Source organism: Piliocolobus tephrosceles, chromosome 18 (genome assembly GCF_002776525.5).
Source record: "Piliocolobus tephrosceles isolate RC106 chromosome 18, ASM277652v3, whole genome shotgun sequence".
Lineage (NCBI taxonomy): Eukaryota > Metazoa > Chordata > Mammalia > Primates > Cercopithecidae > Piliocolobus > Piliocolobus tephrosceles.
In genome coordinates, this window is record NC_045451.1 from 45,622,964 (window position 1) to 45,647,861 (window position 24,898).

The window sequence follows — 24,898 nt, forward strand, 5'->3', positions numbered from 1 at the left end:
CAGGCTGGAGTGCAGTGGCGTGATCTCCACTCACTGCAAGCTCCGTCGCCTCCTGGGTTCACGCCATTCTCCTGCCTCAGCCTCCCGAGAAGCTGGGACTACAGGTGCCCGCCACCTCGCCTGGCTAATTTTTTTATATTTTTAGTAGAGAGGGTTTCACCATGTTCGCCAGGATGGTCTCGATCTCCTGACCTCGTGATCCGCCCGCCTCGGCCTCCCAAAGTGCTGGGATTACAGGTGTGAGCCACCGCGCCCGGCCTAAAAATAAACTTTTAAAAGAAGGCCCTCAAGACTGTCACAAAATTGAGGGTGGAAGATCTGCATTCCCTGGTGTATACATGTGGATTCACCCCTCAGCACTGTTACTAGTCATGAGGCTGTCACTGCACCAGGGCTGTGAGAGAAAACACAGGTGCATCATAAGGCATGTGAACTTGAAAGCCAGGGCTTCAGTGTCACCAAAACTCAGGGCTCATTGTTCAGATTTCACCACAGAAGCAATAGTAAGTTGCCTAAAACCAGTATTAGCATTTTTGACTTTCCTTCCTTTTGAAAATATACTCTGAAATCATAGTGGAAATCAATGGCAGACTGAAATTTTAGATCCAAATATTAGTTTAACACATATGTGAGGGGGAGAGGTAAAGTTAATGACTTACATTGTTTTTCTCATAGGAATTCAGTATTTCCATGCTGAATAAAACACAATATTTTATTATTGAATAATAAAAGGATTAGTTTCAGAAAGAACTAAAATATATATCAGAGGGATATACATATCCCTTAAATATGTGTTAAACTAATATTTAATATATATCCCTCTAACATATGTATCTCAGAGAGGGATTTCTGTCCATGAAGCAATGGAATGGAAAGAGAGCAGGATGCAACAGAAGAAAGGAGTCCTAAGGCAGCTGTGGCTACTCACTCCCCACCTGACTTTGGGTTAGCTTCAGGAATGACCTGCAGTTCCCTCCTTCCCACTGAGTGTGGAGGGCAGATCAAGGAACCCCTGTCCAGGCTAAATTCACACATGGTCTCCAGCCATTTCTTTGTGCCTCTCCCTCTGCCTGCTTTGTGAGAGCGTTCACTATTGTCAGGGACCCAGAAAACCTACTAAGTGGTGATCAGGAATACTTAACTCAGGTTTCCACTTCTCTTGAGGGGAAGAGGTAAAGTACATGACTTACATTGTTTTTCCCATAGGAATTCAACATTATTTCTATTATACAAACTTGAATCATAAAAGGGCTGGTTTCAGAAAGAACCAAAATTATATACTTGATAATGAGAAGAACTTCTTAGATTCGGAAACAAACAGTTCATCTATTCCATAACACAATGAGGTTTTTAAATGGATCAACAGTAACCTCTCCTTTTTCTAAGACTTCTTGCCTTTTTAACAGAAAAGTGATTTGCCAGAAGAACAATGCAAGACAACTAGTCCAATCTCCATCTTAAGTAGTTTGGAATGTCTCTTGGCTCTTAACAGAACAAACCCACTGCCCAGGCTGAGCAAAAACAACAGAACGAGATGACCAAAAGCTGAGGGGGGGATTTTCTGTCAATGACGGTCTTTCTTTTTCGATGACGAGTTGGCATGTTGTTTAACTAATTACCTGCAAATAGACTAAACATAAAACAGGAAATCTTTATAAAGATAAGGCTAAGACAAATAGGAGAGATTAAAATATACTAGATTTTTCAGTTGAGCTAAGCCCAGAAAAAAAGGATTAAAAAACGAGAAAGTATACTAGTTTCACTTTTTAAAACACTTAAGAACCATTCAAAATATAATTTAAGTCTGCCAGATAGCCTGCAATTACTTTTTGAACAAAGTAACTTTAAACTCAACAGTCAGCGGGTCACTCTTCTATTTGTTTATTACACAATACATTTTTAGCAGACACATAGTATCTTATAAAAATAGACACAGAACGTTGCAGCAACTCCTTTAAAGAAAAAGCAGTCTTTCTCCATTCCCTTGAATCTAGGCTGAACATGTGACTGGCTTTGGCCAATGTAGCAATCAGAAATATGATTCAATTCAAGCAGAGGCTTGAAAAGTGTCTGCACACCGGGGCTTGCTCCCTTGTTGCCCTTGGGAACCCTACACCACCGCCATCTGAACAAGTCTGGGCGAGGTGGCTGGGCCATGAGGCATAGTGCCAAGCTGCCCCATCAAGTCAGCTGATAGCCAGACAATTGCTAGATATCAAGTGAGACGATCAACGACCGGCTGTCTGCAAACACCTCAGTTAACCCAGCTGAGACCAGAGTAATTGTGCAAGGTGAGCCTGGCCAAAGTTACCAACCCAAAAAATCATGAGGTAAATGCATGGTGGTTGTTTTAAACCACTATGTTTTGGTGATTTCTTATGTAGTTAAAAGCTGACTGAAACAGGATGGGTTTTGAAAATATTTTCTCTATTTCAGTCTGAGGAAGTTGACACTTCATTGGTGGACTCCAATAAAATCTGAAATGTTGCAGCAATTAAAATCATCTTAGAATATGACCTATTAGCTAAACTCATATCCCACTGTACCCTAAAATGTCCCCTAAAATGACCTCCATGCCAATCAAGCCATTCACCATCCCGGTCCCCAAAGAAGTCTAGTTCCTTTACCTAGTGGTATCTCACTTCCTCTCTACCCAAGTTCTTCAAGACACCTCCCTTGATGACCACAGTGGACACTGCTCTTTATTTCTCCAGACTCCTGGATGTGTCCTTTCGGCATATCATCACAAATGATTGGTTCGTTCCTTCGCTGTTTTGTGAATGAACATTGTTTCCAGCATGGCTTACTCCCTTGTTTCCTTTGGGAGCACATCAGAAACAGTCCCTGTCGCCAGCTTCTCCTCCTTCCCCCACAGTAATTGTGTCTGAGTGCCATCAATACACACTGACTGAATTTTGTTGTCTACTTCAGTGATGTGAGCAATGCCACAAAAACACATGTAGCAAGTGGACAAATTTATGGACAATAAAACCTATCATTTTCATGATGCTTTTTTTCTTTTGTCTCTTTACAGAAATTAGCTTTTCTAATAAAAGTTTCCCTATAAAGTAAAAGTTGGCACACTGAACCCATCCAACTTTCTACATCTAATTGGAGTCTATTTCAGTGGTGAAAAAAGGAAAGCTCTTGGACTTCTACTTTCAGTCCATTTAGAGTAATAGGAACTAGATTTACCTGTACCTGAAACAACTAAAAACCAGACAAAATCTATGAAACAGCAGCAGCACTGAAAAAACTGGTGGTGAAGGTCAGTGATTCCTGACAGGTGAAAAGCAAAGGAGGTGATCCTCATGATAGCCCTAGCTTACTGATTAGAGAACGTTTGCAGGTTGTGGTGCATAAAGGGAAAACTCAGGCAGAGCCTGGAAGTCTCTGTGAGTAGAGGACACAAAGTTGGCATCTGGAGAGGCCAATGGGGCTAACAGTGGCAGGGTAACATACCAGAAAGGGTCTATACAGAGAGAGACAGACACACACACACGCGCCTCTGTACATCTGCAGAAGGTTTTCCTCAAGTAACTAGCTGAGGATTGTTCAGCATGTGCGTGTAAAAAGTAATCTGTAGCCAGCGAAAGAACTATCCAAGTGAATTAGAGCAAACAGTGCCTGGAAATTATATAAGGCAGAGAGTACTGCCTGTTCCCAACAGTTACAGAGAAAAACCTCATAATTCAGAAGGAACTGGTTAAAGTTTTAACAAGTGTCTTGCCTCAGTAGTGGAAATATATTGGACTAAACATAGCTCTGGTCCTGCCTAACAAAGCTAAATATGCAAGACCTACAAGGATCAAACTTTGAGTTAAGCCCGTCCCAGAACAAAGCTCAAAAATATTTATAAGAATACAAAGACATCCAGCACCTAGCAAGATCAAATTTACAAAACATGGCATCCAATAACAAATGACCAAACATGCAAAGAAGTATGAAAATACAAGCCATAATCAGAAGACAAAAGTAAATTATCTGAAACCAATCCAGAAATGACATAGATGATAGAATTAGTTGGGGAGAATGAAAAAAACAGTTATTATGACTATAGTCCACATATTCAAGAAGCTAAAGAAAATATTTAACAAGTTAAACTATGAAAGGTATTAAGAAAGAGCCCAGTTGAAACAGTAGATTGTCACCGCAGAAAATTAATTAGTGAACTTGAAGATAAAGCAACATAATTATTCAAAATGAAACACATTCAAAATGAAGCAAAATGAAAAAAATACTGAAAAAAATCAACAGACCACCAGTGAACTTTGCAAAAACTTCGAATGACCCAATATACATGCAATTGGAGTTATCAAAAGAAAGGGGAGGTAAAAGGTACCAAAAAGTTTTGAAGAAATAAGCATTAAGACTTTTCCCAATTTGATGAAAACTGTAAACACACAGATTCAAGAATCTCAAGTCCCAAGCATAAGAAACTGAAAAAACTATGCCAAGGCATATCAAAATCAAACTGCAAAAACCAATGACAGAGTTAACCTTAAAAGCAGCCGAAGGAATAAAAAAATGACACATTGCATGCAGAGGTACAAAAATAAAAACAGAAGATTTATCATCAAAAACAATGTAAGGTAGAACAAAGCGATGCAACATCTTTAGAGTACTGAAAGAATAAAAAAACCTATCATTCATAATTCTTCTCCTAGCAATAACTATCTTTCAAAAATTCAGGTGAAATAAAGATTTTTTTCAGACATATAAAAACAGGAATAATTCATTATCTAGACCTGCACTACAAGAAATGTTGGCAGAAGATAAATAATACCACATGGCCATCTTGATTTACACAAAAATAAAAGAGAATTAGAAAAGATAATGACACAAGTAAATATAAGCCTTATTATTTAAATATATTTAAAAGATAATCAGTTGCTTACAGCAGACATAATAACAGTGTACTGCGGAGTTTACAATATTATAAAAGTAAAATCCATGATCACCGTAGCATAAAGGCTGGGAGAAAAAAAGTGAAGGTGTGTTGTTGCAGGGTTGTTATGCTATGCATGAAATACATAGTATCACTTAAAGGTAGACTATGATAAGCTAAAATGTATACTATAAACCCCAATGCAATCACTAAAATAACATAACACTTATTGCTGTTGAGGCAACAAAAGAGATAAAATGAACTAATAATGAATACACAACCCCCCAAAAGGAAGAAAGAATAAAAAAGGAAAAAAACCTGGAACAAATAAAAAGTATAAACTCAAACAAATCAATAATCACAATAAATGGTTCAAACAGTCCAATTAAAAGGTAGAGATTATCAGACTGGATAAAAAAAAAAAAAAAAAAAAAACAAGATTCAACACTACGTTGCCTACAAGAAACATAAAACCTAATTTATGTTCAAATAATACAAAAGATATACCATATTAATACTATTTTTCAAAGGTGAAGCTATATTAATATCAGATAAAGTAGACCTAAGAATCAAGTATGTTACCAGATATAAAGGTCATTTCAAATGAAAAGAGTCAAGCCATCAGTAGGATATAACAATTGTAAATATTTATGCACCTAATAAAAGAGCTTCAAGATACATGAGGGAAAACTAATAGAACGGCAATATATTTTAAAAAATCAAAATTATAGAATGCAATTTATTATTCTCTCAATAACAGAATAAGACAGACAAGCACTAAGGATACAGAATACTAGAACAATACAAACAACCAAATAGACATCTACAGAACATTTCACCCCAAAACATCAGGATACATATTCTTTTCAAGTGTACACAGTATATTTGCCACAGCAGATCCTATTCTGGGCTGTAAAACAAATATCAATAAACTTAAAAGTATCCAAGAACATAACCTATGTTCTCTGACCACAATTTTATTAAATTAGAAATCAGTAACAGAAAGATAGTTGGAATATCCACAAATACTTATAAGCTAAATAAATACTTTAACATAACCCATGGGGTAAAGACTTTTAAAATTGACAGAGAAATTAAGAAGCATGTTAAGTGAAGATAAAAACACAACATATGAAACTTTGTGGAATGCAGCAAAAGCAATACTTACAGGAAAATTTGTAATACTGAAAGAAAATACTTTCTATATTAGAAAAGACAAAAAGTCTCAAATCAATGACCTCATCTCCTAACTGAAAAAAAGAGCAAATTTTACCCAAAGTGAGCAGAAGAAAGAAAATAAAACAAAGAAACAGAAAAATAGGATAAAAATTAAATGAAACCAAAAACTGGTTGTTTGTCGTAAAAAAAAATTGATAAATCTCTAGCCAGACTGATTGGAAAGAAGAGAGAGAAGACACAAATTACCAATATTAAGAACAAGAAATACGATCACTGCAGATTTTACAGATACTAAAAAAAAAAAAAGGGACTATTCTGAACAATGATATTCCATTAACTTTGACAACTTAGATGAAATGGAAGAATTTCTTGAAAGACAAAAACTACTAAAACTCACTCAAGATGAAATGGATGATCTGATATGAATTAATACAAGATAAATATCTATTAGCGGCATTGAATTTGTGGTTTTAAACTTTCCCATGAAGAAAGCTCCAGTTCCAGATGTCCTCACTGGTGAATTCCATCAAATATTTAAGAAAGAAGTAGTACTAATTCTATGCAGCCTCTTCTAGAAAGCTGAAGAGGAAGGAGTACGTTTCCTCTCATTTTGTGAGCATTACTCTGGTGTACAGCCATTTTGGAAGACAGGCAATTTCTTAAAAGCTAAACATCCACCTGCCATAAAACTTGGCGATTCTACTTTTAGTAACAATCATGCACTATTTAACATTTCAGTCAACAATGGACCACAAGATAGTGGTTCCATAGATTACAATGAAGCTAAAAATGTGCTATCACCTAGTGATGTTATAACCATCATAACACTGGAGCACAACTACTTTTCTTTTATAATAAAGTTAGTGTAGCCTAAGTATACAGTGTTTATAGAGTCTACAGTGATGTACAGTAATGTCCTAGGCTTTCATGTTCATGCTTCCAATCCTGTAAGCTTCGTTCATGGTGAGTACCCTACATAGATGTACCATTTTTCTCTCTTTCATACTGTATTTTTACCATACCTTTTCTACGTTTAGATGTGCAAATACTTCTCATTGTGTTACAACCACCTACAGTATTTGGTACAGTTACATGCTGTAAGGTTTGCAGTCTAGGAGTAATAGGCTATATCATATAGCCTAGGAGGACATCTGGGACTGGAGTTTTCTTCATGGGAAAGTTTAGAACTACCAATTCAATGTCTTTATCTTTGTTTATCTTATATTAATTCATACCAGATTATCTATTTCATCTTGAGTGAGTTTTGGTAGTTTTTGTCTTTCAAGAAATTCTTCCATTTCATCTAAGTTGTCAAAGTTATTGGAATATAATTGTTCAGAATAGTCCCTTATTATTTTTGTACAACAAAATTGCCCAACACTGCATTTCTCAGAACATATCCCCATCATTAAGTGATGAATGACTATATTTACTCAAGAGAAATGAAAGCACATATATATACAAAGACAACCCAAATGTCTATCAACAGGCAAACAGATAAACAAATTATGGTTTATGTACACAATGGTATACTAATCAAAATAAATGGACTATTGAAACACACAACAAAATGAAGGAATCTCAAAACAATTACGCTAACTGAAAGAAGTCAACTCCCCTCAAAGCGTATATACTGCCTGATTACACTTAAATAAAATGCTAAAAACACAAATGCAAATGAATCTACAATGAAGAAGCAGATCAGTGGTTGCTTAGGGATGGGGAAGGGCAGCAATAATCACAAAGAGGCAGGAGATTTTTGGGGTGATAGATACGCACACCTCCACTGTGGTCATGGTTTCACTGGTGTACACATATGCCAAAACTTATGTGCTGTTTCTTGCATGTCCATTTTACTGCAAAAGCTGTTTTAAAAAACATCCCTTGGTAAGTTCAAGTTAAGTGAAGTTGTATCTGTGAAAGATGCAAACCTTTGATGTTTCCTACTTAAAAAGTAAATGTTAATCTCTGGTAAAATATTAACAAAAGTAAAAACTAAGCTCAGAAAGTATCTGATATTTGAAATTAGCACTTAATTAGCACAAGTAGATAATTTAATATGAAGACTTAGAGGTAAAAAATAATAATAAAATGGCATTGAAATGATGCTAAGCAATGAGATTGTCCTCATAACATGGTTATGAAACTGAGGATCACCTTGTCTAATGATACAGGAGAAGAGATAACTGTAAGTTATGCCCAGCTGTAAAAGGCATATGCTTGCCCTGAAACAAGGAAACTTAAGAATCTTCCTCCATAGCTTCAGGGTCATATCCTAGCTTTCATGATGAAACCAGCAAGCCTCAGAGGCATCTCCAACAAACAGGCAGCTTTTCCTATCACCACTGCTACAATCCTGAAGACAGCCATCATCAGAGACTGGATGTGGATTTCAGTCTCCCTCTTGCTTTCTCTTCTCCAGCCTGTTGCACACACTGCTTCAGTGCAGATCTGAGCTCCTTCGCCATGGGAAGGAATAGCAGGGCTCACACAGTGTCCTGTGGAGACTGGTCCCACATGGAGTCTCACATTACTGTGTTAGCTCACATCTAGAGCGTGAAGCCATTTCTCCAGGCCCTGGCTGTTGTCATGCTTCAGCCTGTCCACTGGCCCCTTTGTAGGCCCTGACTTTGGCATACAGCAATTCTTGCCAGTTCTCTCATTCCCTCTTAATTTCTACCCTCTGTCTAAGACCAGGTAAGTCCTCTGGCCCAAAGGAGGTCAGTCCTCTCCTGTCACCCGTTTGGCTTCACAATTTGCCAATCTCCTGGCAGCTTCCCAAAGCCCTGACTGCCACCAGCATCTCCTGCGTTCCATGGCTCCCAGGCCTTGTTGGCCAGTTCTGAGGCCCATTCTTTCTTCCAATCTCCTCTCTGCTTCTTCACTCCAGGCTAGCTCACTCTTCTTTTGCACACTTGCCTCTTCTCTAAATGCTAAATTGATCCCAAGTGGTCTCCCATCTTTCCCAGATTTGCAAAATCCTGTTTTGAAGAAAGATAGGGACTCACTCCATTTTCTTATCCCCCTCTTAACCTCCCCTCCCCTACCCCAGCAGGCCAATCTCAGAGCAAATAGTAATTTGCTTTACATTAGTGACTCAGTTTCCCAGACCTTTTGCCAGGGGTATCCACCACAACAACAGAGCACCTGTGCTAGGCCCCCAGTTTGACGGCCTCTCTCTTTTCAGCTCTTCTATGAAGGTTCATTTTCTTCACAGCATTCACTCCACTGGTAACTCTTTATTTGCAGATGGTTTGTTTATCTTCTGCTTCGACCACTGAAGTGTAAGCCCTGTGAAGTCAGGGACTGGATCTGATTCAATCAATACACTCAATAAATACTTGTTGAATGAAATATATGAGTATGTAAGACTTGTGTATCTCATATACACAATTTCTAAAATTAACTGGAAACTCAGTCTCCTTTCATTATAACAATAAAGCTTATTTAGTCCTCATTACTGGGCTCTGAGGGAAGGAATGGGGAAAGAGATAAGGCAACAAACATTCAGTGACCTAGCAATACACATTTTCTCTTTTGAGACAGGGTCTCGCTGTGTCACCCAGGCTGGAATGCAGTGGCATGATCTTAGCTCACTGTAGCTGCCAACTCCTGAGCTCAAGTGATCCTTCTGCCTCAGCCTCCTGAGTAGCTGTTACCATGGGCATAAGCCACCGTACCTGGGGTCTCACTTTGTTGCCCAGGCTGGTCTCAAGCAATCCTTCCACCTCAGCCTCCCAAAGTGCTGGGATTACAGGCATGAGCTTCTGCGCCCAGCCCAGGAATATATATTTCTGAAGGAGAAATCTCGATCTCAATTTCTCTCTCTCTCTCTCTCTCTCTCACACACACACACACACCTTTTTGCTATGTGATCTTTGTACAATACTGGTACAAAACCACTGTAGGAAGTGACAACTGGAAACCATGGCAAAGATAGGAGTAGGGACGGTGGTAAAAAGTCAAGTCAGATCTAAAATGTATGTGGAAGAAAGAATCTCTAGTACCTGCTGAGGACCCAGAGTCCTGCAGCACAGCACCGCCCAGGTCCCCCAGTGTCCATAGTCACTTTGTGAAGCTACCATTAGTGAGACAGACCCCGCTCTGAACTTACTCCCTCAGTAGAACCGGTGCTTCTCCTCTTGTGCACTTTGGATGTAATGCAATCAATTAATAAGGACCATATTTTGCCTTACAGGGTCTCTTTTTGTTTGAAACAAGACTGCTGTCAGGAACTAGCAGCAGGCAAGTGGGAAGACTGCTTCTGCACAGTCCAAGGAGAACACAGCGTCTTTGAATGGTGGGGAATCAGGCCACATTGGTACTGCTTGTTTCCTACTGGCATTTGTGGACTAGGTACCATTAACTGTTTCACATAGAAAGACAATGTCCTTTATCCCATTATTTTACATTCTATTTGGGATGTTCTCAGAGAAGTTTGTTTTTTAAAAATGTACTTTAATCAACCAACTTAATTTTTTTAAAAAAAACTAGAACCCCATTGCACAGTGGGGCTCTCAATTCCACTGACAATTTTTTTTTTAAGTATTGGGTTGACCAAGTGATAGAACAGAGCCAGCAAGCATTTGGGATCCAGGAAAACACGCAGATCACATATCCACAAAAAACAGTGATTCAAAAACCCAAGTAGAACTTTAAGGCACATGTAGCTGACTAGTGAGGTCAGGGCAGAAAATGATCAAAGCCAAAGCAGACAAGAATGGGAAGACACAAGCATGCGGATTCATTGGGAATAGACAGTCCACTTGGAATTGGCAACAAAGATGAAGAAGGCACAGGTACCCACAAGTTACACACAGGGTAGTAGTCCAAAGGCATGGCCGGCAGGCCATCACTGGAAGAACTATGGTAACTGCAAAGAGGCAGGAAATGCATGGAAACAGAGACCTGAATTCTGATGGAGGAGTCTCCATAAACATGGTGGAGATAGGTGTTCAAGGGGATCACAGCAAGTGAGATTCCCGTAAAAGAGAGCTTAAGCTGGGAGAAGCAGCCACCGCAGAAGCACAGAAGGCTTCCACTTTCCAAGCTTCCTAAAATATGACTGTGTTCTTTACTATAGCACTGTTAATCACTGTACACAACCTCCTAAAAGCAGATGATGCAATAATAGGACTGTTTCACGGCAGCACATGACACTTCCAATGACCAGGAAGAAAGTGGTAAAGCCAAAAACTGGGAGGAAGAGCTCCTGAGAGGTCAGCATGGCTGATCAGGGAAGGCAGATAGCACGAAGAGAGGGGAGATGCTCCTAAGAACAGTTTGAACACACTGACATGTAAACAAACCTCCATTCCTGTTAGTATCTGACACATGGTAGGGAAACAAAGGGTTATTCAATACATGGTGTTGAATGTACAAAAAGGCTGAAGTTGGACCTCTGCCTCATACTATTTGTTAAAATAATTTCCAGATAGATAAAACATTTAAATGTGACAAAATGTAGCTACAGAAGTACTAGAAGACATCAGGAGAGAAAAGGCCTTTCTCAGTAGGAACACAAAACTCTGAAAATAGAAAAGATTAACTCATGAAATTGAATGTTTCTATATGGTAAAAACACAATAAATGAAGTAAAAAGAACAATGAGAAAAATTATTGCACTCTTATCACAGTTTATAAAGAACTTCTATAATACAATGAGAAAAAACAACTCAATGACCCTCATGTGAGGTATCTAAAATTGTCAAAGATATAGAAGTAGACAATAGAATGATGGTTACCAGGGGATCGAGGAAAGAGGGATGTAAGGAGTTATTATCTGATGAGCATAAAGCTACAATTATATAAGATCAGAGCTCTCCTACATAACATAGTGCCTATAGTTAATAATAATGTATTGCCTACTTAAACATTTGCTAAGAGGGTAGATCTCATGTTAAGTATTCTTACTACATACAAAAACAGGTTATGTCCTTTATCCATCCTTTATTATCCATTCTTACTTCCTAACGAGATGTCGTTACTTATATCTGGGTTTATAATCTTACAGGAAGTAGGAAGAACTCTGCTGGGACAACTCTATGAGAAAGACCATTCTCAAGATCTTCTAAGGGCTCTTGACATTAATCTGAAAAACAGGCAGGTCAGTGTCATTTATAGCAAACAATGGCACTATTACCAGTGGAAAAGAGAACAGAATGCATGGTTAAAGAGAATATGATCATTTGGGTTTTAGCACAGCATGTCCACAGAGAAATCCTCTCTGGCGTCCTGTGCCTGAGGTTCCTACAACGTCTTCCCAGTGAGCACTCACAGTGCAGCATAGGCTTACTCTAGGTGGCCTCTCTAGTCCCAGCACAAGGACTGTCTTAGCGCACCTTCAGTCCCAGGGCTTGGGCGTACCGTTTCCTCACATTGACAAGGCAAGCTTCCGGCCGCCATTTATGAGAAAGTCCACAAGATGGAGATGTCACTACAGGGAAGGGAAGAGGATGGGCCCGGGCTTTCCCAAAGCCCCACAACTACATACACGCTTGAGGTGTGGTTGTTCGTTTGTTTGTTTCATTTGAATACTTGAACACAGATGGTTAAATATTCCTGTTGTTTAATTTTCTTTCACAAAGAAAATATTTAGAAATTCTCTGCTCAAAAAGTACATTTTCAAAAAGTGAAGTGTTTTAAAAGTCTGCTTTCATTAAACAGTTGCATCTTGTATTCCTGAGGGCCTTTGCAAATAGTTCTGGTTTTCTTGTTCTGTTTTTTGTTTCTCTTAAGTTCCAATTTCATGAAGATGTTACTCTATTTCTAAAAGACTGCCCTATTAACAAAGCTATAATAGGAGATACGGAGATGGATTCATTTTAATATCCTTGACTTGATTTAATTTTCCATATTGTTTCTTTAGCACTTTCTTTCTATGTCAATTTATCATTCCAAGTTTTATCAACATCTAACACATTAATATACTTGGGGAAGAAATGGAAAACTCCAAGCTCATGACGATGTCCACTTGCATTTCCAAAGTGGGCCGAGGTGCCTGAAGGGTGTTTTAGTCGGCCTGATTATCCCAGGACTTCAGTGAAGTAGTCTTTTTTCCAAATCAAGGGAATGAAGTTCTAGAACTTTCTAGTATTATATGGGGCTCAGGCACAATGTTTACCAGTCAGGGGTATGATCACAGAAGATGTGGGTCCTCATTGCAGAAATGCAACTATTCATAATATAGTACGTTTTTGGTTTTAATAATATATGTATACATAAAACATACCAACCACAAATCTTACAAATTCTGCTAAAGTATACATATCTCAGTAAAAATAATCATACATCTTAATAGGGAAAAAAATACTTGCATAGGTGAAATTGGATTATGGGTGATATCCAAAGAATTCAGTTGTCAAATACGAAAAAGAAAAAAATCAAACTATATAAAAATGTCTAAAATCATAAGTACAACTGATGTAATATTCTTGGGGGATGGTGTACAAGTATGATTTGGAGTTAGAAGATCCTCTTATTTTTCTTTTTCTTTTTCCACTTACAAAACATAAGTAAAGTGGTAATACAGCCAGGTCCAGTGGCTTCCTGGTCTTAATAAAACTGTACATCTGATATGTCAAATGATTCATCATATGGTTTTTCAGAGCCACACAAGGTGACAGTGAAAAAGACAAGCAAATGTAAAGGAGGTGATAGACTCTTAGAAGCTACCTTACTTGCCCATGGATAGAGTAGATGGTAAAGAAAACCAAGTTCCTACAGTGATAGCGTACTGTAAGAAGGAAAGGAACTTAGAAGAGTCACCCCACCACTGCTGTTCCCCAGTGACCCCATCTCAATGCCAGGCTCTCTCAGAGGGATTTAACTCCAGAGCCTTCTTCAAGCCAAGGACTACTGAGTCCACACCTCCCCAGGACCTCTGGAACATCTTCCTGGATGTCACACAGGCTCCTCAGACCTCGCATGCACGAGGTTGGAAGTCTCCACCCAATTTGCTTTTCTTCCAGTATTGTCCCAGTTCCTTGTTTCTAACATCCACACATCCGTGCAAGCCTGAACCTCACTCATTTTGCATCTCCTGCTCTTACCCTCCAGGCAGTTGCTCCTGGCAAGTCCCACAGCCACTGACATGTTGAGCATGGTCTTCTCTCTTGGACTCTGACACTGCCTCGCAGCAGCCCTTGTTCCTGCAGCCTCACCCCAGTGGCTTGTTCTGTGCTACTAACAAATTAGAATTGGTCACCTCCTGTCTCCTGTTTTCAAACTTGGACCGCTCCAGTGGTCTCAGAATAAAGTCCAGCCTCTTCCCGAGGATGTTCAAGGCACTCTTGGATTCAAGTCTTTTTTTTTTTTTGAGATGGAGTCTTGCTGTCACCCAGGCTGGAGTGCGGTGGCATAATCTCAGCTCACTGCAACTTCCACCTCCCAGGTTCAAGCGATTCTCCTGCCTTAGCCTCCTGAGTAGTTGGGATAACAGGCGCACACCACCACACCAGGCTAATTTTTGTATTTTTAGTAGAGACAAGGGTTCACCATGTTGGACGGGCTGGTCTCAAACTCCTGACCTCGTGATCCACCCACCTCAGCCTCCCAAAGTTTGGGATTACAGGTGTGAGCCACCGTGCCCAGGCTCCAGGATCCAATTCTACCATTCCTGGTTTAACTGCCCACCCTCTTTATCCCCAGGGGCACTTCAGCCAGTCCATGCAGAGAAGGAGACACAGACAGGAGTCCTTCAGGATCCTGGATCTTGTAGCCCAAACCTGGACCTGGGTTTCCAGTGGTAGAAAAGCAGGCAGAGGCTGGGGCTTCCCTTTTAGAACCTGGGAAGAACACCTCCAAAGCCCAGGGCTTTGGTAATCTTGTGGGCCAAATGAGCCCCTGTCTGTATAACTTTATAACTTCATAGACCTCCAAAATGTTCCCAAGCGGTGAGCAGCTAAGTCACCCCATCCTTCCATCAGTGTTTACCATGGCTCTGCTATTGCCAGGCCCCAGGCACTGTAGGGAACACACCAATGAACAGAACCTGCTTCTAGTCCCCGAGGAGCTGGCAGCCTGGCAGGTGCAAAATGTGCAACGTCGTATCAGTAACACTCCAATATTACTCACTTCGGCCCCAAATCTTACATCCCATTTGACAAGGGTCATCTGTATGGTGACCTCTTCAGGACTACAGGTAATTTCGGCTAATTCCAACAGGAGGTGCCCTAGGGTAAAGGATAGAACTACAGACAGGTAAGGGTGTCTTCGGGGTAATCAAATGGTTACCTTATTATCAAGACCTAACTTAGCCCGAGTGTGCTCAGCCCAGGGTCATGCTGGACTGTGGAATCTGAAAGCTTGACACCGTAGGATCTACATGCTATCTGAGAAGTTAACAGTGACATGTGACTAGGCAACCCCACTGGCCATCCCTTCCTCCCGGCCTAAGGTCTTGCCTGCTCTCAACCCAACCAAACCCCCAATCACCAGCAGAACTCAGCAAAACACACTTCAGAATACACATAGAAGAGGATCTAAACGTGGAACACGGGTCATTTGTCTTAAATTTGGGATTTGAGGTAAGTGATCTCTGATGTCGCTCATGTCTAGATTCCTAACGAATGAGGAGCTGCTGGAAGTTACATGCCATCATCTCCTACACTACCCCCCTCCCACCAGATACACATGGTGGTCTTCACACAGCACTCCTGAGTGGACTTTTGTTTGCTCATCAAAATCACCCTCTAAGGTAAGGGTTGGTGTAATTGGCATTTACCCTCAGGGATCAAATAACTTCCAAGTGAGTGAGCTGGAATCCTAACCAGCCTTCTGTAACTCAGCACTCTTGCCATGTAAGGGTAACTTTCTAACTGTTCTAAAATTATAGGTCTTACCTTTCCCTTGTAAACACATCCTTGGGCAATCATTTGCTTCTGGGAGTCATAATCAGTTAATTTCTGGTGGTCTAACACTCTTGCCAAGTTAAATTCCTTCCATGTACCCATACAATTCTTTCTCTTCTGGTAGGTCCTGGATTAATTATACAGCACCTTAATGGGCCCACTAATTTCTGATTTACATAGATTTAATCATTCAACGGTGAAAACTGATGTGTATATAACAAATTGCAGAGCTTACATAAAATCTAGAACAATTTTTAAGGAATGGAATCAAAACATTCACACAAATATTTTAGAAGACATTTTTAAACTTTCTATGGAAAGTACGTAGGGGGGTGAGACAATAATATTAAAATATCACCTTTAATAAAATATTTGCTTAGTAAATAGTGGGAAAGAAAGAGAAAATATTCCTGGCTTTGGACAACATTCTGTAAAGGAAAACACTTCATGTTATGTCTTTTATTTGTATTTTTCCTTTAACCACACTTAATCCAATTGATTCCCCTCACTTGAGGACTGTGAAGGCATCAGCATGCTTGTCGAACTCACCTTTCCAACCTGGCCTCCTGTGGGGGTGAGACGGATGATGTGGGGGTGGTGGGTACACTGGATCCAGATGAGGGTCTTGAGGAGTGATGAGAGTTGTTGCCAAAATTGCTGTATCTAAGAAGTGCAGACGTTTAAGGTGGTGGAAAAAGAATAGAGAAATAAGTACAAGTCAGTAAATAAGACTTAGCAAACCATTTTAATTTTTGCAAGATAAACAGGTCTGGAAATGCTATCACTGTTAGTGAGAATTCTACCTAAAGAGGTTTGTTCCCTGTTTTGTTCTGATAATTTCTCATAAGAGGAGTTTCCCAAAGTCCAAAACCGTTAGGCAGCAAGATTTATGACAACGGTTTTAAATAAAACCCTAACATTTCCTGTCTTTTAAAATGTACATTAAAATTATTTGCTAACATAAATTAAAAATCCAAATCATTTTCACTTGAACCATGAAGATTTTTCTTGCCTCAGATGGTGGCACAATTAGTGTTAATTCCATCACAGGTCTGTAAGAAATACCATATGGTTGGCTAAAGAAACATCTTATTTAAAATTCCACTTTAGTATTTCCATATCAATTTCATTCATTAAATGTAATCCCATTGCATGTTCAGTGATTGAGGAGAAACCGTCCCCAGGCCCTCTGGACTGGCCTGCTCCTTAGAGGTGCATGTATTCATGTTTTCATCCAGCATTTCCCCTGAACCAAAACTATAGCCATGAGGTTTACATGAGATTTGATTATTTTCCAGACATGTCTGACAAGTTAAATTTCAAGATTTGTAAAACTTTAGATTTCTGTTTTTCAGAATAGATGTCCTTTAGCAGACCGTATTTAGCTATCATCACTCAGAGCACTCCCAGAAAACAAATCATCATTTGACGCCCTTGCATGGGCTCAGACACTCAGGATTACTTACAAATAATGAGGCTCAGAGAGCTTTGCCTCACAAACCTACCCAGCCACAGAGCAGGACCCACCCCTTCCACTAAACTGGTTAGGGACACTGTATTAGAATGTGTGGGACCCCAATAGTCATATGATATAAGTACACAAAGAGCTTCTTGCACATGGAGAACCCAGTCCAAACGCCCATCAACAGAGGTCGGAATCCCTTCTGGAAAGCAAACGGACTTCAAAATCAATGTATCCTTTGACAAAGTAAGTCAACTTTTAGGAAGATAACATAAGGAAATAATCTTATAATTATTTATATACTGAAAATGTCATACAGGAAGATACTTATTGGAGCATTATTAATCTTTTTTTTCTTTTTCTCTCAAGGAAGCTCCTGCAAATAGTGGAGCATTATTTAGATCATGGTAGAAAACTAAAAACTACTCAACCAGGTAACAATGTGGAAATGGCTAAGAAAGTATGATATAATATTTGTCAATGGACTATTATACAACCATTAAAAATGATCACCAATTTTGTAAGTGACAACATGAAAAATGATAATATAGGCTAAATGAAAACATCAGGATATAATATACACAGTTTGATCACAAATGTGCAAAAATGTCCTCAAAAGTGAAAAACTAAGTGTAGGAAAAACTCTAAAAATGGGCTATTTTTTAAAAAAGAACATAGAGATGCAATTTCAGTTTTCAGTAAGAAATTTCATTATTATAATGGAAAATAAAATATTGATATGACCCACATCTATCCTGTGCTGCTAATTCTGGTCAGTTTGGCTGTTGCTGTCCTTATTTGTTTATTTAGTGTCATACGGCTGGCATGTTCTGAGTGCTGGACAGAGAGAGGCTCAGAGTATAACCCTCTATCCCATCATCTTCTATGAATACATCATCTTTGTGGGACTTGGTTTCTGAGTACTTGTTTTCTCTTTAAAAACCCAACACTCTACATTTCAAACAGGTTAATTCCTTCTCCAAGTGAGAGTTGGTTTAATTTTTCAAGAGTGCTCCCAAACCACAGGCCACATAGGAAGCACAAAAGCAAAGGATGAAAGGAACATACAATGGCAGAAATAGAGAAGGGAGAGAAAGCCAATGACCAAACAGGGAAAGAAACCAGGCTGTAAGCACGGCAATGAGGGAGAGGAAGGAGGCTGCCCCCCATGACACTGAGCGCTCTCCGAGACGAGACCCCAATGCAGGCTGTTCCGCACAGGCTCCACGCCTGTGCCAGCAGCTGCCTGGACACTCAGCTTGTCATCCTACTTCAGCAGCTAAAACAATTCCCTTCCCACCACAAGTGGACATCCTGCAGAATGTTTTAACAAGATCGCTTTGCTGAAATTGTGTTTAAATGATGCTATGGAAATAAGCAGAATGTGTTTTTCCCTCCTTTGGTTTTCCTAATGACTAAGCAATTAATTCAAATGCCTCATAGTCTAGTTTTGCTTCTCAATTTCAGCCAAACTAACTAGATCATACAACTCACTATTCAGCATTTGTGTGTGTGTGTGTGGAGGGTGAGGGTTCTTTTTAATGACTAACTGGTTGGTCTTTATTATAACCCATTCAATTGCAGTCAACCACTGAGTAGTCCATCTGCGGTCACACAGACCCATGAAAACCACAGCAAGTGAACATCACAAAAATCAATAGGAACAAACAATATTTATACAGTATCCAAGTTCCTGTTGGACAAGTGATTTTAAAAGTTTACAAACTTCACTCAGTTAAATCAAAGTCAACCTTCATTCACAAGCAAGCAGCTTTTCTTCCCCCCCACCCCACCACAATTTGCTTGTATCTTCAACTGGACAGCTTATATATTTCCATTGCTCCCACCCTCAGGACTATAAGTAGTGGTGAAGCTTACAGACCAAATGGGAAGGATCTGGGGCCCAGGAAAGCCCCAACTAGGGCCAAGACCATCACCAGAAAGACCAGGATCACCACCATGGGCCAACACACTCTCTGGGAAAGATGAGATTGCCAACATATTTTTGTTCCAGTCAAATGTTCAGCTCCTAACTTGTACATAGATATTGTTCTTGGAAGGTGTAAGAGTCATGTTGGATTCATTCCACAAAACCTGTGTGAAAGATAACAACAATCCCGGAACTATAGACCTGGAAGAGACCTGCAGAGAACTTGTAGTTTCAAGGAATTCAAATTTGGTTCACTGGGATAATACAATTGGGGTACAAAAAAAAAAATAGAAGAAGAAGAAGAAGAAGAAAAAAAAAAAGAAGCTCAGTTCACAACTCCTGGAGGTATACAAAGCCATTCTGGAAATAAGAGGAAATTATTTTTCAGATCCTGAAGTTCCATATCTGTTCTTTTTAAAAATGGATCTTCCCATGCTGCTCCTAGGGTCTCCCAGTCCTTTCCAGCTTCTCCTTCCAAAATCACCTTTCATTTTTAGAAAGAAAAGAAACCCTTGAGCAGGTGAAATCAGTGTGGGGCACTGGCTTGTGCTATAAAATCTCCAGGGTACAAGCAAAGGAAAACATCACTCCTGAGGGAATTCCTTAAGAAGTATGCTGGAGGGAGAAGATGGAGCTTTATTTATCCAGGGAAAAACTAGAAGCAAGGTCTCATGTCTCATCTCTGTCTACCTGCCCACCTGAGAATCGGCCCCAGAAACTAGACTGTTGTCAAGGATGCATATGAGCTCACTTACTTGAACTGAAACATGAAATCAGGCTTCTTCTGACAGAAGTTAAGTCTTACTTGACTAAGGACTGGCTTTGCCAAGTAGGTATACATAAGTATTTTCCAGAATTAAATCGGTTAAATCTGAAGCCCCAAGGTTTTGAAAAAAATATAAAGCATATATACAATAGACAAATTACATCAATGATTTAAACGTATAATAAAAATAAAACTGTAGACAGGCTTCTTAAAACTTGGAGGGAAACTTCAAAATTCTTTCAGGTTATATGTAAGCAAACATTGTTAACGATCATAGTTTAGATTAGCCCTCCTATTTATTAGATGAAAGGTCTGATACCCATAAAGACTGGTCATTTTCATAGTATGAAGGAGCTCCCTTCAAGGTTCAGGTCCTATAAGCCTTCATTTAAAACACGGTGCAGCTTCATGTTGACTAGGGCACCCAGGCTGGGGTCCCCCAAACACAGGCTCTGGCAAAAGCATCTTGCTGTCAAGGACTTGCCTTGGCAGGGTGTGGCAAGTGCAGTAAGGAGAGAAAGTGACCAACTGCCCAAATGACAGACAGCAGCACCACGTATGGGTCAGGAAACGACTCTGGAACAGGCTCCCTGGGGTTGAAACCTCCCTCCAACATACTAGCTGAGTGACTCTGTTCAAGGTACTTAGCCTTTCTGTGCCTCAGTTTCCTCACTGTAATAAGGGCTTGTAATAGAACCTACCTCTCAAGGGTAAAGTAATACTTTAAAGTACTAATTTCATGGAAAATACAGAACATGGCTCAAAAAAATGCTCAATAAATGTCAGCTATTATTATAATTAAGATGAAATGGTCATTAGAATGATCAACTATTGATTTTTGGACAACTGATTGTTCAAAATACACCAACTCTATTTCTAGTTCCCCACTCCAGCAGAGAGTTCACAATGCAGGCAAGAGTGAAAGATATTCATACAGGCAGACACCTGTTAAACATTCTCGGGGGAGTTCTGATTCGCACACCTCCCTCTGCCCCCATCTCCATTTTTTATAAGATTTAAGTGTTCACAGTAAAATAATGTAATTATATTAATACCTACGAAGTGGTTCAAACTGTAATTGTGTGTCACGTTATGGGAAGATATTAGCATTCTTTGAAAAGAAAAATGCATACATTAGAATATAAAACAAAGCTGTAGAAAAGGGAAAGAAAATAGACACCCACCTATTAGAAGAGAAAGATCGGAAGTGGTAAGGCTCAGAGGCAGAATATGTGCTCAAAGAGACAGAATCAGAGGAACTGTCAAAGGAAGAAAAGCCTGCTCACAATGTGGCACAGAAAGACGGCAAAGGACTTTGATACATTCTTCAGGGTCAGAAAGACTTCATGCCACATGGCTTGGTACAACATGTACAAATTTGGACACATTATACATATGTAAAACCTTACATTTAAAAACCATTAGTAATCATATTTTAACAAATAATTCCCTTAATTCAAACAGATGACAATTTTCTCTGCATCTTATGTAAACACTGGTCATTATTTAGTCAGGGGTCAGCAACTTAGTTTATGCCACAGCTGCTCCCTCCTTGGGCTGAAATCCACAAAAAACATGGCAGAAGCCAAGCCAAGGGGTGCAGTTAACACACTGTGTTCTCCTCCCCGAGTTAATCTCAAACAAGCCTCCAGCTGAGCAAATCTACCTGCTTTCCTTCTGGGACTCTGCTTCCTTCTCCTTGGTGGACAGAGGGGAGTCCTCAAAGTCATAGGAGAAGAGGTGGAAAGGGCTGTGGGGCACGTAGGGCAGCTTGTCTATGGTCGGTGACACCTTCAGGGAGCCAGGTGTGGCGGAGGAGGGCCGAGCAGCTGAGGCAGGGGGTGACAGGAGGGCAGATGGGATGGCCTCAGGCCCACAGGACCCACTGCACCGGGTGGTCCCGCCTGCCGTGCCAGCCAGAAGCGGCTTTCCCTGCGAGCTGGCATTCGAGACAGCAGGGAGGGCAGAGCTCTTGGGAGCAGCATCCTTTCCAGTGGGGCTCTGCCCTGGGGCAGGGCTGACCTTGCTGTTGGGCCAGCAGCGAGGAGGAGGAAGAAGAAAAAAGATTTGGGAGAGAGGAAGCAAAGGTTAGGAAAAAGAGAAAGACAGGCAAAAAGCCACTTCTGTACTGTTATCACTCACTTCAGAGTCCAGCTGTGTTTCTCGAACTGCAGCATAAAAGCCTGTCACCAGAAGTTTTGGTTGCCCCAGCAATCCTGACACACTGAGTTTGTTAAACCGGGAGGTAAAACTTATAGAGGGCAAGGAGGTGGCTCTCAGGCCAACCTGGCCTCTAGGCCTAAGAGACTTTGGGAATTTACTGGAGCCCCAAGGACTCTTCTGTACCTGGCCCTTCCCATGTGTCTCCCTGCTGCTTGTGTTGGCATCTGAATTTCCACGATTGGAATTTCATCTCTGTCTTGCTCAAATAGCAGATCTGTCCTCCTGCTAAAAAGCCCAACCTTGAGGAAGAGGTATCTCACAAAGCCATACACTTCAGTAACTGCTTCCAGAATCTTTCATGAAAGCAGGTATGGCTAAGAGAAAAGGAGAAAAAAATGCCAGTGAGGAATGCAAAGAGCTAAAAAGAGGAGCCAGGACAATAAAGACAAATTTTGCCCATTTCATACTTTCTCCAGGACCTCCCACTACAGCAGGTATGGCTAAGAGAAAAGGAGAAAAAAATGCCAGTGAGGAATGCAAAGAGCTAAAAAGAGGCGCCAGGACAATAAAGACAAATTTTGCCCATTTCATACTTTCTCCAGGACCTCCCACTACATCTGTGACATTCAGACTCCTTCAGACAGGCCTGATTCTGCCACAGTTCCAGGTATAAAATCCTGACCTCAGTCCTTCCACACACAGTAACTATGGGAGGTGATAGATGTATTTATTGATTGTGGTCATCATTACACAATGTATACATATATCAAATCATCGCTTTGTAAACCTTAAATATATACAATTTTTTTTTTTGAGACAGAGTTTTGCTCTTGTTGCCCTAGGCAACAATGCATGCAATGGCATGATCTTGGCTCACTGCAACCTTTGCCTCCCAGGTTCAAGTGACCCTCCTGCCTCAGCCTCCCAAGTAGCTGGGATTACAGGCGTGTGCTATCACACCTGGCTAATTTTGTATTTTTAGTAGAGATGAGGTTTCACCATGTTGGTTAAGCTGGACTCGAACTCCTGACCTCAAGTGATCCACCTGCCTTGACCTCCCAAAGCGCTGGGATTACAGGCATGAGCCACCAAGCCTGGCATTATATACAATTTTTAATTTGTCAGTTAAATATCATAAAACTAAAAAAAAGAGCTTTCCATCTTCAGGGGGCTGGATTTAGACACTTGGATATTTTAACACATACATTTATAACCTGGGAATCTATGTTAAACTTTGCATTTTTCCAGTCCTCTCCCAGAGAAGCTGACTCCTAGCCATGTTCGCATGAACATGGAATATGAGCCGTCTTCTTTCCCGCCTCACTTTCCCACCTCAAATTCAGAGCTCTACCTGTACGCAAGAGCAGGAACACACCAGTTTCCCTGGATTGATGGAAAGATGGCTATGCTGTAGTGAGCCGAGGGCAGTGCCTCCGGCGGGGAGCACACATTAAGCAGAAGCCAGCAGAAGCAGAGCAGCAGAGACACCAACCCAATATAAGGAAGGGGAAGTCCTTTACAGTCTCAGAAGTTTACGCCAGAGAACAAATAACATCCAGATGAAGGTTAATGAATACCTAGGTACTATCAAGATCAAGCTCTAGTATTTAACATGCACATGTTTATTTCCTAAAACTGAAAGCCCAATCTTCTCTGGTAAAGGATGCCCTCCGGCATCACCTTGTGGAGTCAGAGACTCTTCCGGGCATAAGATAAACAATCATCTGCCTGTATAAACAACAATCCTAGGCAGAGACAGCACACCATTAATGGGGATGCCTTTGAAGGCCACCTTTTCCAGCCAGATTCTTCCATCTGGTCTGAAGGTGCAGAGAAGCCTGTGCATACCTGAGGGTTTAAGGGTTAGTGTGGGTGGGACAGAACATGCACCTTTCAGCAGATAGGGAGGCATATCCCTGTTTCAGTGATAGTCTACAGAATTTCCTACAGCTCATTTTCAACTGAAGGTGGGATGGCAACCAACATCCTCCCTTCCCAGAACACCTCTAAGTAATCAATCACTAGCTCTAAGCACAGCAGGGGCTCTGTTTCATGCTGATCTTTCCTGAAATGTGTGGCTAATTCTCTATCATCAGCTCATTCCTTTCCTCTCCACGTCCTGCTGGCTTCTTCTCAGTCATTTCCAAATAGGGGCAAGCAGTCATCAGTTTGTCAGTTCAGAGAAGATTCTATGACCCCCGGGCATAGCAGGAGTCTGAGTGTCAAATAAGCCCATCTGAGAACTTGCGTGCTGCGCACTGCTAGCCTGGCAGATGAGACATCCGTAGCAAAGACTCCACTAAATCTAAAGTTGGCAAAGATTTTACTTGGATTCATCCAAGGTCCTTTTGATTTTGCTAATTTGTTGGGAAAAAAAAAAAACACAGTAAAAATGTTCATTTGCAGTGGCAATCAATTAAGTGAAGAAAACCATTCAATTTTAGGATTATTTCCAAATACTGGAAAAAGATACTACCCGTGAGCAGTTTTTATTGTTTTATACAGACATCATTTGGCGAAAATAGCTAGAGAATCTAAAAAAATCTGCAAGGTGCCCATGGCTGTCAGCATTGCCTGAGGATAGAAAGAAAGCACCGTGTGGAGGAGGTGAGTAGAGGACAGCAAACTCCCCAAAGGGCTACAGAGTTATATGTTAGTT

At 40.4% G+C, this 24,898-nt stretch overlaps 1 protein-coding gene and 1 long non-coding RNA gene across 4 annotated transcripts in view; one reads left to right on the forward strand and one right to left on the reverse strand.

The window, feature by feature from the left end:
* Nucleotides 1–24,898, reverse strand: part of FHOD3 (formin homology 2 domain containing 3) — a 482,714-nt gene that overhangs the window by 106,170 nt on the left and 351,646 nt on the right. For 2 of the 3 annotated variants that reach the window (XM_023207642.2, XM_023207641.2), the window contains exon 11: nt 16,468–16,581. In XM_023207642.2, coding sequence (XP_023063410.1) covers nt 16,468–16,581 — 114 coding nt within the window. Of the gene's footprint in view, nt 1–16,467; nt 16,582–21,260; nt 21,336–21,742; nt 22,103–24,898 lie in introns of all 3 variants that reach the window. The other variant, XM_023207640.2, reaches the window with a different exon arrangement.
* Nucleotides 11,273–14,279, forward strand: LOC111539713. The gene is made up of 3 exons (XR_002730755.1): nt 11,273–11,386; nt 13,675–13,791; nt 14,126–14,279. It is a non-coding gene; the product is annotated as an uncharacterized LOC111539713 (long non-coding RNA).